At 39.0% G+C, this 14519-nt stretch overlaps 1 protein-coding gene across 1 annotated transcript; it reads left to right on the top strand.

The window, feature by feature from the left end:
- Positions 1–318: 318 nt before the first annotated feature.
- Positions 319–13601, top strand: mnd1 (meiotic nuclear divisions 1 homolog (S. cerevisiae)). The gene is made up of 8 exons (XM_070828230.1): positions 319–400; positions 975–1040; positions 1921–1978; positions 3857–4005; positions 5913–5987; positions 6126–6240; positions 10260–10304; positions 12829–13601. Exons 1-8 carry the CDS (start codon positions 398–400, stop codon positions 12933–12935), a joined length of 618 nt encoding a protein of 205 aa, XP_070684331.1. The 5' UTR covers positions 319–397; the 3' UTR covers positions 12936–13601.
- The last annotated feature ends 918 nt before the right edge of the window (positions 13602–14519 follow it).

Raw genomic sequence — 14519 nt, 5'->3', positions numbered from 1 at the left:
CTTTTTCTAGTCGGAAAGAACAAATACTAAAGACACAAAACGGTGGCAACCATGATGATTCCCCAGGTTCACATATGTGAACGTAACGCAGAGAAGTTTGGACACTATAATAACAACATAAAGGTATAAGTGCTTCTACGTAAAACGATAGGTGAATGTTTTTGAGTGGATTTACGCATTAGCTAAAATTCAATCTGGTGTTGCGGCACAAGAAGTGGAAGCGAAGATTACGAGGACCAGTGAAGGCAGCGGAGCACACGTCACAGCCTTCCGCGGGAGATTCAGTAGCAGCTATCGCCTCGTTCTACAAACACAACAGCGCTACATAACATCTTACAACGCAAGTGCCTCAAACCTTACTGTTAGTGTACGTTGCTGGTGCTCCCAACATTACAAAATGGTAAGCAGATGTTCACCTTTACCTACAGTATTGTTTCAAAGACGCTCATGTACTTGCTAGCAGTACCAAGTTAGCTCCTAGCTAGCGGCAACATCAACTTTAGCTAGCTACCAACCTGCAGTAACATCACTTAATGCTAGCTGTCGTCAATACAACAGATTTGTAGGTGTACAATTGGAAAAACGCAAACATTTTGCGTGCCACAGGGTAAATATTAGTTTTAATTCAGTGCCGCTAGCACCCCCGTACCTCATGTAAAGAGTGGGGTATTAGCCTGTGCTGCCTCTGGTGGCCGGGTGGTGCATTACAACAACAGAGACATGTCCAACAAACAGGCCTGCAGTAAAGCAAGCATGCTGCAAATTGTAGATCTGTATAGATACATGTCTATGTTTATCTTTTCCTCCTTATTCCATGTTAGACATAAGGAAATCTATCCAAGAAAATAAAGTCACTACAGTCATACAGTGTTTAATGCCATTTTCATATGATTATGTTGCTAATATAGTAATATTTTATCTTCTGTTACTGAAATGATCCAGCCTTCATGATAAATTGCATTTATGTGTTACAGTCAAAGAAGAAAGGACTGAGTTTGGAGGAGAAGAGGACTCGTATGATGGAGATTTTCTTTGATTCGGTGAGTGTTCTCACTGTAGGTGACCACATAACTGATTTAAAATAGGAACCCTATCAAAATGATGTACCTTTGTATTGTCTTGATCAGACTGTGACTCTGTGGATTTTAAAGGTTATTGCTAATACTTACTCGTCCATATTGCTATGCATATTATTTTCTTTGACACAGTCTGAAAAAGAACACTATTGATTTAATGCCACTAATGTTGATTCAGGCTGCTCACTTCTGATGCTCAAGTTACACTGGGGAGGTTTTGTGTTCTCATTATAGAAACCTGCTACAGATAGGGAACAGGCTGTTCTTCTAATATATGCATTACTTTGATCACTTTGTGCTTTTCTCTCTCTTGTGATACACATTCACATCATGTACACAAACTAAACCAGCCCAGTGCAGTCAGATTAACGTAAAGAAATTATATTATTACAAAATCAAATTTTACAATTGCTAAATATTGTCCAAAACTTTTTCTGTAGCTAGATAGAAAATATCCACAGTTTCAGCCTATTTACAGGAAGCAATTTTGATTAGTTAATAATAATAATACACTAACAAACATGTTTATTATTAGAACAATTAAATACAATTAGGCAAATAAAAGTATGAATAAATAAATATGAGTATTTCTAGGCTGGCTTATATAGGTTAAACAGTGAATGTGCTATTAAAATACCTGAAAAGCCATAGTCATGTCAACATACAGTATATTTCAAAAGAATTATAATAGATTTCATTCGTTTTCAGAAAACCCAAATAAAGTACAGCTGAAAACTTGCTGATACTGATACAGACTTAAATAGATGTCAAATAGTTCCTTTTTCTGTGATACTATGACAAAAACAGACGTTCTTCCTTGAATATTCTCTCTTTGTCTTTCTAGAAAGATGTGTTTCAGCTGAAAGACATTGAGAAAATCGCCCCTAAGACAAAGGGCATAGGTGAGTAATGATCAACGAAATGCCATTAATGCTGAGTTTTGCTGAGCCATTAATGGTCCGTCCACACGTATCCAGCTGGTCACGTGTTCAGGTTGGCTGCCTGTTAAACAAAATATGTACAGTCTTGTTTTGTGTGCTCACCCTGCTGGTTTCTAACTAAATGAATTAAACAAATCCAAAGGTTAGTAAAGACATTGCTCTATTTTTAGAAAAGGAAAACATGAACGTGGGAGCTGAGTGCGAACAGGAGACTCTCGAGTGATTTCTAGGGGGAAAACATTGTGCACTAAAAATGTAACATTTCCATGTTTTTGAACTGATGATTCTCATCTTTTCAGAGTGTTTGTTTAATTGTGCTCACATTCTTTAGCCCATTTACCATACTGACCTCATTTTTCAGTCATAATCAATTGCACATTCAGGACTCATAAACCTAAGCATGAATATCAGTGAGACCAGGAGATATTTTTCTTAGTTTTGCCACCTCAACATGTGAATATGTAAACATATATTATTTTAGATTATTTTAAAGAACAGTTGTGTGCCTTAATAGTAATAAATGGGATAAAACCTGCATGAATACCAACAAGGGTTTTGAAGTAAAATACTGTCAGTTTATTTCTAATACGTGAGTGCCAACAGGCATTGCACTTTGATGCATTCTTGAAAAGACTCTGGTGACATTATTGTAAAATTTCCATGGCAACTCGGACTCGCTGCTCTCATCTTGGCTGTATTTAGTTTCTATAAGCAGAGCCAGACCTAACAATGGTAGTAATCTCATACAGCACACAGCTGTTGAAAGCTTTCTCTTTTTAAATAAAATGTATTCCCTTGTGGAACCAGACGTTACGAGTATGGAGGGAAAGTGTAGAAAAATACAAACTTGGAGTATTAAGCTCTGCAGAAGAACAAAATCTGTGTTATGCATGTTTCAATGGACTGAGGAGGGGTTTTAGTTTTAAAGTGGACCTTCATCTGAGGAAACTGGATTGTGTTGCTGTGATTAAAAACACATGTTTCTGAACCCCTTACTTGGGCATGATGCAGTTACTGAATGATGGGGGGGGAAGGGGGGCAACAAGAGATTTGCATTATGGGCACATGTTCCAGCAGAGGGGGAGAAAATGTGAGAAAAGGGGTCATAGCAGTCATCTCAGCAAAAAAAAAAAAAAAAAGAATGGTAATAACATGCTGTTAACCATTAAAAGGCAGAATAGTGGAAACGGGGGCTGAAAGCTGTTTGAATGAACAGAAAAGAGACAAAGGACTGGAAAAGACGGCTGTGAAGTCATGCACATGCAGAGTTTGGTTGATCCATCCCGAGTGCTTTTCACTTTCGATCCTCGTTTTTATTTTTGCTGCTGTTTAACATCCTCTCAGGACTCAGCACAGCTCAGCCCTTAACGCAGCAGATAAGCTCTCTGTTTCACAGTGGACGGGGCTGAGCAAACGTGTGGGAGTATCACATTTCACCGCTTACACTGTTCAAGATGGAACTCCTGCCCCATTACATCCTCTCATGCGGTGTTCTCTCAGATACGTCTAAAGCAGCCAGATAGGCTGCAGATGTGTGGGTTTAGTTTTGTGAACATTGGAACGGTAAGCTCTGCCAGTGGTTAAAAAAAAAAAAACCTGATCCTGTTTTTTACACCCTCAGTAGAATGCAATATTATTCCTAACATCAGATACATCTTATATTGCCTAAAATGTTCTGAGCTTGTAACAGTCACACTGCTGCTATTAATCTGGCATCCACAAATCAAATCAACTGTCCACAAACACAATCAACTCTGCTGGGAACGCAGCGTAATGATAGCAAATGGATTGTGGATCTTCTCAATGCGGAAAATGTGCTCTCTTCTCTGCTGCGTTAAGCTCCCATGACTGTGAAGGACGTGCTGCAGAGTCTGGTGGACGACAACATGGTGGACTGTGAAAGAGTGGGCACATCCAACTACTACTGGGCCTTCCCCAGCAAGGCCCTGAACGCTCGCAAGCACAAGCTGGAGGACCTGCAAAAACAGGTGAGGACGCTCAGTTTTAGTCTGAAAATAGCCACCTCATAACTCAAAAGCTGCAGATGTTGCTAAACAAAACGCAGCGAAGACAGAACAAGTGGCTCTATACAGCATACAGACTGATCTCTTCAGAGCTGATCGCTGATTTTCTATAAAAAATACCCATATTTTACGAAAGGAGAAGTAGATTTGAACATATTTTAACCAATGGTGGTTGTGTTTTCTGTTTTAAGAACATTTCTAGTAATAGAGAGTGAAGAGAAAAATGGAAGAAAACTCAAATTAGCTGCTGAAATTGGGCAAGTTTTTTTTTTTAAAGAAAGGTACCATTTAACTGTTTGTGGTGTTTTTTCCATCTTATTGTCACATTTTTAATATTCAGAAACAAACAAACAAAAAATTCACCAATAGACAACAAAACAAAAAGCTCCGTTTGTAACTTAGAACTGAGAAGCCCTCATGTTGCACTTGGTGGATTTTGTGAGAGGTTTGTAGTCAGAGAAGTGAGACTGCTGCTCATCTTTGAATTTCTCTGCGTCTGTTGTGGCCCACTTCCCTCTCCTGTTGCTTGGCAGACAGATGGTGTGAGGGTGGCGACTCCTCAAAGAATGTTGGCCACCAGATTTCTGGGACAGTTAAAAGCTGTAGAGCAGCAATCTGTCATATGATAATGACGCGTGATTGCACCATAAGTGTTACAATATACAGGCTTATTACACGGCTCTGTTGAATACTTGCTTCTGATTGGTCAGTTATGGCACTCTACAGTCTTTCATGTAAGGTATAATGCCTGACGAGAGGTCCATTATCAGGAATTAATGGACGATGTGGAGGCAGAGAATCCAGTATTCAGAGTACTCGATTCTGATTGGCTGCTGGGTGTCCGTTAAAAAGTGATAATGGACACCGACTAAGGTGAAACTGTCTCTTCACCGTTTTAAATTAATGCGCTCGCTGGAGAAACCATAGCAACAGTGATGTCGTCAGAGCCTCTGTTTACAATTTGTTGCAACACCTCATCAAGCTAGCTTAGTTCCAACAGTTATTGTAACGCTGGTCCTTCAGTGTCTCATCCTCTGAACAGCACTAGATGGAGACACATATGCTGCAGGAAGTAGACTGATCCCCTCTGAACTCACTGAGACTTTGGATCGCATGATCAGTCTCTGATCACGTCTTTGAATCAATGATTCCCGTTCACGGGGGAGAGCCTGTGATCTGGAGCTTTTGTCTGCGATCATTACACACAGCCATTCAATTGTCTATGAAAATGTTGATATTGTTTTGGGGATAGTGACATAGCTGGTTAGCTAGCTAGCCTTGGTGTTAAACATACTGTGACATTATATTCACTGATTGTCAACCATGCGCAGCGTTAGTTACGTTGAATCTTACTAGCATTAGCAGGATAATACACTTCGAGGTCGATTTTGCGTTAATGACCGGCTCACTGTACATTATCATTTACATGGACGACGTGCTACAGCAGTTGATTTCCTGTAGGCCTGTCCTGGAGCATGTGATGGTTAAAATTATATCATCTCATCTATTGATAGCAATGTAAATTTGCATGCTTGATGTTATGACTTAAAAAATAGAAATAAGCACACGTTGGCTTTATAAAGTATTTATGAAAATGTGAAATTTACAAAGTACAACAAAGTTTTCTTACTTTCTGCCATATTAATTATTGAACATGCTTAAACACTGCAATTTACAGCACTGTAATAAGTGATTAATGCCAATAAACAGTTAGCTTCTGAGATTATTGGTTGGTCTCATTAATTGTTTTACCACGTTTAAGTTCAAACAACAACATCATTAACAGTAGTATTAACTTAAGGGCTGGAAAACCTCTACTGTCTAGATATTTTTCCTTGGCATGCCTAATGTAAGACTCTTTTATTGTAAAGGATTCTCAAGCAAAGCAGCGGAAAGTGTCTCTACAGAAAGCAATTGACAAAGCGAAAGTTGGACGCCAAGATACAGTAAGAATATATTCATATACTTCTCTACCTTGTCCAAAAAAATACATCTATTTTAACAAAAGGTAAGTATCCATGCAAGTTAAGCTTATAAGATAATTTTCACAGAATTGATCTGTATGAGTGCGCATGTGTGTGCAGGAGGAGAGGAGCTGTCTGCTGAAGGAGCTGAAAGCTCTGAGAGAGGAGCGAACTCAGCTGCAGGCAGAGCTGGAGAAGTACAGGGAATGTGACCCACAAGTCATTGAGGAGATGAGTGAGTACAGATGCAACATGACTGGTTTTTCCAAAAGTTTTAGCATAAATCACGTCACCTACAACAGGTCACCAGAGAAATCCAGCCCCCCTGTAACATGCAATTCATGTCATTTTTGAGCTGTTTTCTGTTTTTCACTGTTTCGTAACAATCTTAACAAATGTGAGATTTGTTGCTGCTTTATTGAATTGCATTGCACAAAGATTCGTAGGTAGTGTGTCACGTCATGACGATGTAGGCAAACAGCACCTCGAGTACAAAGCAGATTTGGTACAGACAGTTGATAAAATCATCTGACGGCAAGCTTATAGCAAAATAATTTGTCTGACCAGAGAATAAGACGGAGCACTGGACTGCAACGTCAGGTGGCTCATCGGGGCAGATGGTGCTTCAGGGAGGGAGGATCTCTATTAAACTCGTATATAAGCAAACCATTTGAGGAGCCTCCACATGACTCTACCATGAATAAATGGTTTCACACCAGATAATGAACATCAAATTTGTGGGTTAGTTGGATTATTTCACCTCTCACAAATTGCCAAATATCTGTGCGATAAGACCTTGGTACAGTTGGCAGACATTAGAGGTTTTTTTTTGCTGTTCATGGTACATTCATGGAAGTGATGCCACGAAAAACCTCCAATAGCCGGTGCTGCAATGAACCTGGACACCAATCAAAATCACCTACGCACAGAGCTAAAAAAACCACACAAGCAGGATGTGAAAAAACATGTTTTACACCCTCAAATGATCTTCTCACACATTTCACTGAACGCTATCTCAGATGTTCAGACAGCTCTAAAAAAAGGTGTGAATGCGTCCGATGGTAACCAAGGACACGTGACCACATTCATGAGCAGCACAGCTGTATGAATGCTCACCTCACTGCAATGAAAGACTTCCTAATCAACTTCATAGTATGTGTATAGAACAACAGTCCTCCCAAACACATTGGAATACAGTTTAATTGTATTGTATTTTAATAAGTGTCAATAATTTGGGACATGATTTTGAGGAGTCTAATTTATCTGTTTAGCAGCAGACTCACAGATTTCACAGATAAAATGAATTGTAAGCGAGGAAGTGAAAACTGAAAGCAAGTGGCCACTCAACATGCATTCAGAATACACTTTTGTGTCAGTCTGAAACTGTTTTTTTTGTTGTTAAAAGACAGTAAGTGTGAATAGTGTTAATCTTCCTGCTGAAACAGAGGCATCTTTTTTCTAATCTGATCATAAGTCTTGCACGTCCGTTTTAATAGCGGTCTAAATGAACTTCAGACTGTTTGGAATTTTAAGATTTTAAAATCACCAAGGCAAGGCCACTGGCCTTAACCCCTTGTTTAGAGCGCCCATACAATGCACACAGCTATTAATGGCATTGTAAAAATCCTATACTGCCTTGTGTTCATGTTACAGCTGACCGGCAGTAAAGGGGTTATGTTGCTTTATGTACACATGTGACATGTTAGGTGTCATAAAAATATCTGATCTGTTTGCCTGAACCTCTCAGTGTTACACAAAGCATGCATTTAGTCTGCACACAGTTCTGCAGTTTATTTCTGCTCCAACATGACAATATTGTCTCATATACCGACAATCGCATGACCACCACGCAGCTAAATGAGTCGCGACCAATCTACTTGTTATCCAAATGAGACGTTTTGAAAGAAGTTGAAATTAATTAGATTTTGGGACTCAGGTAGGTAGCCAGTTAAGATGCATGTTGGATTTACGTGTAAATGGAAGGTGAACTTTAAGTAATCCAGAAAAGTAGAAAAAAACACTATGATATGATGTTTTTCCTTACAGCTGCAGCCACATACTAAATATTCCCTCTCAAAAACAGGCTATATTTTTAGCTTGGTGCCAAAACAAGCTTAAGTCCAAAAAAAATCTCGATATCCTATAACAGTTTTATGTAGGTCGCAGAGAAATAAACTCAGGATCACATTGTTTGGCCCTCTGTAGAAACTCAGCCTCTGGTGCCCATGATAAACTTATTTCCAAGCTTAATCACTGCAACAGCTGTTGGAGTCCCAATCCAAACTCCAGGAAATTCTTTTTTTTTTTTTACAGCTATCTGAACACAGTCTGAAAATGAGTTTTTACTCTTGACATTCGACGTAAGATGTAATAATATGTAAGTAGAATAGATTTCCGTATTAAATGTTAGGACATACTGGTCGTATGATCTTGTTTATAAATAGAATGCAGATATTAGATGTTTATCTTTATCCTCAGGGTGTATATGTAGAATCTGAGGCCTTCCTATCTGTTAACTCCTGTGTTCACTCTGTGGAGCTGCTATCTGACTTGTGGCAGTGATTCATGTTGATCTGGTAACAGTAGATGCCCCAACTCTCATTGGTTCCAGCACTGTAAGTAGCTCTCTCAGCTATGCATAATGTTCTGCTTCGACGTGTATGTGCATGACAGATAGTGAGAGTTATTGATTCAGATCAGAAATATACTTAATGCACCCAGTTTTTACGGATAAACCCAAATGTTAGCGAGACAGAGAAATGAGAAGCTTTCTCTCACTTTCAATCTCTTGTGCTGTGTTCTCATGTCTATCACTGTCTCCACTCCACAGGCCTTATTTTCTTCTCTTTTAACTGCACCTAGTGAAAACAGCTTTATTACAGATAACCATCTCCCCTCGGTGAAACTTGAATTGGGCTCTGAAAGCTGTGTGCAGCTTTGCACAAGAGTGTATGACATTTTGTTATGTCTACTGCTCCGGGGGGTGGACTGAACTTGCAAAATGTGCTCAGACATGTTTCCCAGTGGTTCGTGCAGATATGGTGCAAAGAGCAGTTAGACCAGTGGAGGAAGTAAACCGTATCAATATAACAAAATCATATGAGTTGTTTTAGACCACTGTTAGCGTTGTTTAGTATATTAACTCTTACAAACTAAAATATGGCAATTTTGGCCTAGTATTAGACAAAACTTGATCAAGTTTCATCTTAAACTATCACAAATCTGCTGGTAGTCAAACTGAACATTGTGCATAAGACATTCAGCACTGCAAAGGATACACACATTAACAGCCAGGATGGAACAGTTCATAACCATATTGCATTTTAGCTCAGTGATCAGTGACAGCTTGTGGGTCTTCTTGGTGGTGGTTCAGACGTTTGCCCGTGCCCTGCTCATGTACCCCCCCCCTAGTTAAGTTTCTTTTGGCATCCAACTTCTCATCCATAATGTGGAATCACAACATCTCCAGCTCCATGAGTCAGAAGTTATTTAATGAATTCCCTCCCACCTGCAGCTGCTGTTTAATTTTGTGGATATCATTTCTTGTTTTCACGGTGTCATTATCAATAAATCCTGAAATGACAGTTGGAACGGTGTCGAGAAAACTTCAACTTTAGGCTCATGCAACATATCCACTAATTGTGACAACCGAAGCAGATATTTTTTTAGAACATTGCTATTGATCAGGTCCTTGGACCAGATCGCTGTTTTGATTTTCAAGGACATATCAGAGAGAAATCTGCCAAACCTGCTGCAAAGTGAGCCTGTCCCAAAAAAAGCTTATATTGGCTGGATTTTAGGATGCCGAAGCCCAGAATGTGTCTCTTAATAGTTACTATGGATTCAACAAAAGGTTATTACTAGCTACTGTTAAAGGGTAAAGTGATTATCCCAGGTGCCTAGCAACTTAATGATGTTACCTGTTGCTGTTTTAAGACTCAGACTTATGCATCACCAGAAATCTTGAGAGCTGTGCAGTTAGACCATATTGTTCAGCTCTATTTCAGGTTTCTGGCTGGACTGTTTCCTGCGACAGCTGCACTGGAGGTGTACGCTAAACTGAAATAATGCAAAACTGACTTAAAGGAATAAGAAACCATAACATTTTATTAACATGCAGGAATGTTAACATTTTTTGATTGCATGTATTTTTCCTTACATCATCGTAATCAATATGCAAATAATAATTCACTCTTGACACCCATTGCGGGCAAAATGTACAATGCACATATTGATCATGCATTTGTTTTGCAGGAAAGTCAAATGCTGTGGCAAAAGATGCTGTTTCAAGGTGGACAGGTGAGTCATTTTATCTATTTAATACATGCACATGCAATAAGTATGGAGCTGCATCAATGAGTTGATCAACAGAAGAAGAATCGTCACCTAATCCATTCATCAATTAAATCATTGATTAAGCAAACTTGCAAACATTTGATGGTTCCACCTTCTCAAATGTGAGACTTTTCTATTTACTCTTAACATTATAGTAAACTGAATATTGTCTTCTGGTGTCTTATAGACCAAATAGTGTAGCGTTGAAAATGATTATTAGTAGGGATGCAACCAACGATTAATTGCGTTATAAATTAATCTGCACACTACTTGCCTCATTAACTGTTTGGTCTATAAAATGTCAGTAATTAGTGAAAAATAATAATGACGATAATGGATTTCAAACAGCCTGATGGGACATTTTCAGACTGCTTGTTTTATTTAACAAACACTCCAAACCCAAAGATATTTACAGCTTATGATTCTGTATGACAAACAGCATCATCAAATCCTCACATTTCAGAAACTGCAACCAATCGGCTAACTGATGTATAGTCCTCCGCAGCTCTAATCATTAGTTCCAGCCTCAGTCCGGATCCAACAAAACACTTGGTGCAGAAAGTTTCCTCTAATAGTTCAGTACAAAAATAACTTAAGAACCACTGTGGCAAAGCTCTTGCCATTGATTTCTCTTTAAAGTGCACAAATTTGCAGAGTGCAAGCTGTGAGGGTAGTTTGTGTTCAGTATGTCACCTCCCAGGCGTCAACACTAAGGCTCACTGTGTGCATTCATTGACCTCAGCGGTAACCTTGGAGACAGCTGACCTTTGGGGATCATGGTAACCAGTTGGGCTTGTGGTGCTTTGACTTTTTAGGTCAACATTGCCTGTAACAGGTCAACAAAGTCATATTGTCAGTTATAATTCGTCCTTGCTTTGCTATCATAGAATTAAATTCACTTTAAGGAACTATGAGTCATATCTGCCTTTTCCGTGACTTGTACTTCCCTCGTCTGGGGTGGACACTGCTACACACATACATCTTAGTTAGCAATGAGGATAAAAGTGCTCCCTCTGTTGCAAGTACAAGCACAATGTAATTTTGTTCTACAAGCTGTAATGTTCTTAGCTGTCCTGTTGCAACAAACAGCACTATTTCATCAGCTCTCTGTCAGCTGGAACAACATTTTTTACAAATGTGTTCTCCTTTTGCATTTGACCCCAAAAATCAACACAGCAATACCAAATCTGCGAGGCTTTGTGTGCCTTTTTTATTTTCTAAACAAAACATTAAACATGCACTGCTATTGCTGACATTATTTCAGGTTACAACAGGCGAGAGTAACAACCTTGTCTTAATGTATTTGATTGCCCGTGGCTGCAACTTGTTCTGTGGCAGCAAGTCTTTCTTTCAATGTTGTGTGGCTTTAACCTGTAGTCTTGTCACACTGTGACACTCTCACACATAAAGACTCGCATACAAGCAAAGACACAGTTAATCACTTGCACTTCAACTGCATATTGCCATATCTAAAAGGAGATCCTGCAGGACTTAAATGAAAGGCATTACTAATAGCATGACTCAGAGTTTATTGACTTAAGCTCTCAATAAAACAGGCGTTAATCTACAGGAAGCTATTTGATTTACTCTTGAAACGGGTGACACATCCACAGATTTCAGCTTGTCTCATTCAAGATTCAAGATCTTGAATCACATTCCATCAGAGCACAGAGGCTCATTTTCTAATGAATTTTCCAATAGAAAGAACATAAAGTAAGTGTCACTTCAGATTACAGCCATGCTGTAGGCTACTTGTCAACTCTAGGCTACTTGTCAACTCACAAGCAAATTTGTTAACGAAGCACAATCAGATTAATTGTACATTTGTTCATGTTTTAATATGCTAATGTGGTTTTCCATGCGTCATCAAATTCAAGAAATATTTAAACTTACTTACTTTTAGTAAATTGTCTGTTTAGATAAGATAGAAATAGACTGGTGGTTATATGCTTTCATCATCAAGGATATTAATTGAAAATGTGTAGAAATTAGCTTATCAAAGCTAGCTTGTCAAAAAAGTGCAGGCTTATTATTCTAACGTAACTTTGAAATAAACAAAATTAAAAGTCTCAATCTGGGAAACTTTGAGGCAATTGTCTCCATCTCATGCACAGCTGTACCTGACTGAGCACATCTGCACTAAGCAAGATTTTAATGCAAAATGCTGGTGCACACCCTTGTTAAGACCCACCAGAATTCACCCTGCTTCGCCCAATTTATTTTCAGGTGTGGGAGACAGTCACTGGTGGGAAATGGCCTGGGTTCAGGAAATAATAATCAGCCAGAATAACTTTCACCAAAACAGCATCGGGCTAGTGCTTCAGAGCAATGAGACAGATGGTTTGTTTTGGACTCGACCATCATTCTCAAGTCCAAGAATGTTCTTCTACTCCCAGACTGACTGTGCTTTCTATAAATCCATACAACACCGGGAAACATCATAGTGTATTTTGGTTCATTAAACAAAGATTTTGATTTCTGTTTTCAGACAATGTTTTCTCCATCAAGTCGTGGACAAAGAAGAAGTTTGCTTTCGATGACAGTCGCATTAATAAAGCCTTTGGGATCCCTGAGGACTTTGACTACATTGACTGACTGCTAGCTTTTCTACCAGAGGTCATGGTCACAATAAGGGAAACATATCTGTTTAAGCCTCAGCTTGAAGCCAGTGTGCCCAGTCTCAGCAGTTTTAGTTTATGCTCTGTGTTAGAGTGAAAATAAATGCACCAGGATCCATATTTATGGCCTGTGCTGGAAAGATAGCAGTAATTTTGCTGTGGCAGATGGAGTTCATCAGCAGATATGTTGCTTTGGTGCAACCAGAGAAGAGAAGCACTAACGATTAGTGGCTGTGAGGGGTGAGGGGTTTCTTTTGATAAACACAACCTTGCAGTCTGACTTTTAGGACACCTGCTTGCATGAAATCTGAGAACCCCAAGTTGATGATGGAAAGGAATCAACACTTAACACATCTGTGTAGCCAATTATTTAATTTATATGGTTTAAACAGATGGTTTGGAATCAAATGCTTATGCACTTTTTTCCTACGTTTTCTCTGTTTTATTTTTGCTTGAGGGGGGGGGGGAGAAAAAAACTCCTTGTGAGCAACATGCAGTCCTCTTCATTCACAATAAGTGCATCGGGACTGACGGTAGAATTAAATTGCAGAGGATATGTTCAGGATATGTTATGTATTACGTGGTTTAAATATTTAAAGCACATTTAATTTTTGCAGAACCTGTTTTCTTGTGTTGCAAATAAAATGCCCCGTGTTACAAGCTGTTTTCTGCATTTGTATTCCTTCCAAAACTCATGGTGCAGTGTACAAATGTATTTACGCAGAGCCTCGTATCTTTTGTGCTTTCATTTTTTTGCCACTGGAATGTTGCGAAATCTGTCACAAAAGCACAAACTTTTTTACCAGAACTGCACCCTCACTTTCAGTATGAACAAAAAAAGGAGCACTGTTGTCATGACATGTCGAGAATGACTACTGCCCTGCTTATTTTCCTCCCTTTTGCTCTGTCAAACCAGATGCAAAACACGTAGTTGTGCTTTCTGTCTTTACTCAATGACCTAGTTGCCAGTGTCTCCCAGGGTTAGTTTATTTAAATTTCAAATGTCTTATCTTGTCTTACTCATCAGTTCAGTTTTCTAGCCATTAAAGAGGAGCATGTTAGTAATAACAGTAAAAACTTTGTGTGAAAGATGTGGATCTTTGCAAGTGTACTGTGGCCCACTGATGAAAAGTGTTGTTTCCTATTTATAATGTTTCCTAATGCACAAGTTCAGTTATTTATTCTGATGAGGGTAATCTGCTACTAAACAGTGCAGATGCAAATGTCAGTACTCTTGTATGTAGAATATTATGGCAACCCTAAGCTCATTATTAGAAATGTACTGTTAAGTGAAGCAACACTGATCCACCAAAAGTATTCTAAATGCCTGGCTGCAGTTTTATTTGGTGGAACTGACACACCCACAATAGCCTGAGCTTATGTTCATGTGTGTACCTGCCCAACTTGTGCAAACTATGATTCATGAGTCTGACATGCTGAATGTCAAAGTTCTCCTAAAGAGCGTGCATAACTCCACCTTTATCACAAGCTTAAAGACTATTATTTACAGCGTCTTTGGTTAAATGTCCTCACAAGAGATCAACAGTGCAACAATTATGCT

Source organism: Pempheris klunzingeri, chromosome 3 (assembly GCF_042242105.1).
Source record: "Pempheris klunzingeri isolate RE-2024b chromosome 3, fPemKlu1.hap1, whole genome shotgun sequence".
In the NCBI taxonomy this organism is placed as follows: Eukaryota; Metazoa; Chordata; class Actinopteri; order Acropomatiformes; family Pempheridae; genus Pempheris; species Pempheris klunzingeri.
This window is presented reverse-complemented; position numbering and strand designations above follow the sequence as displayed.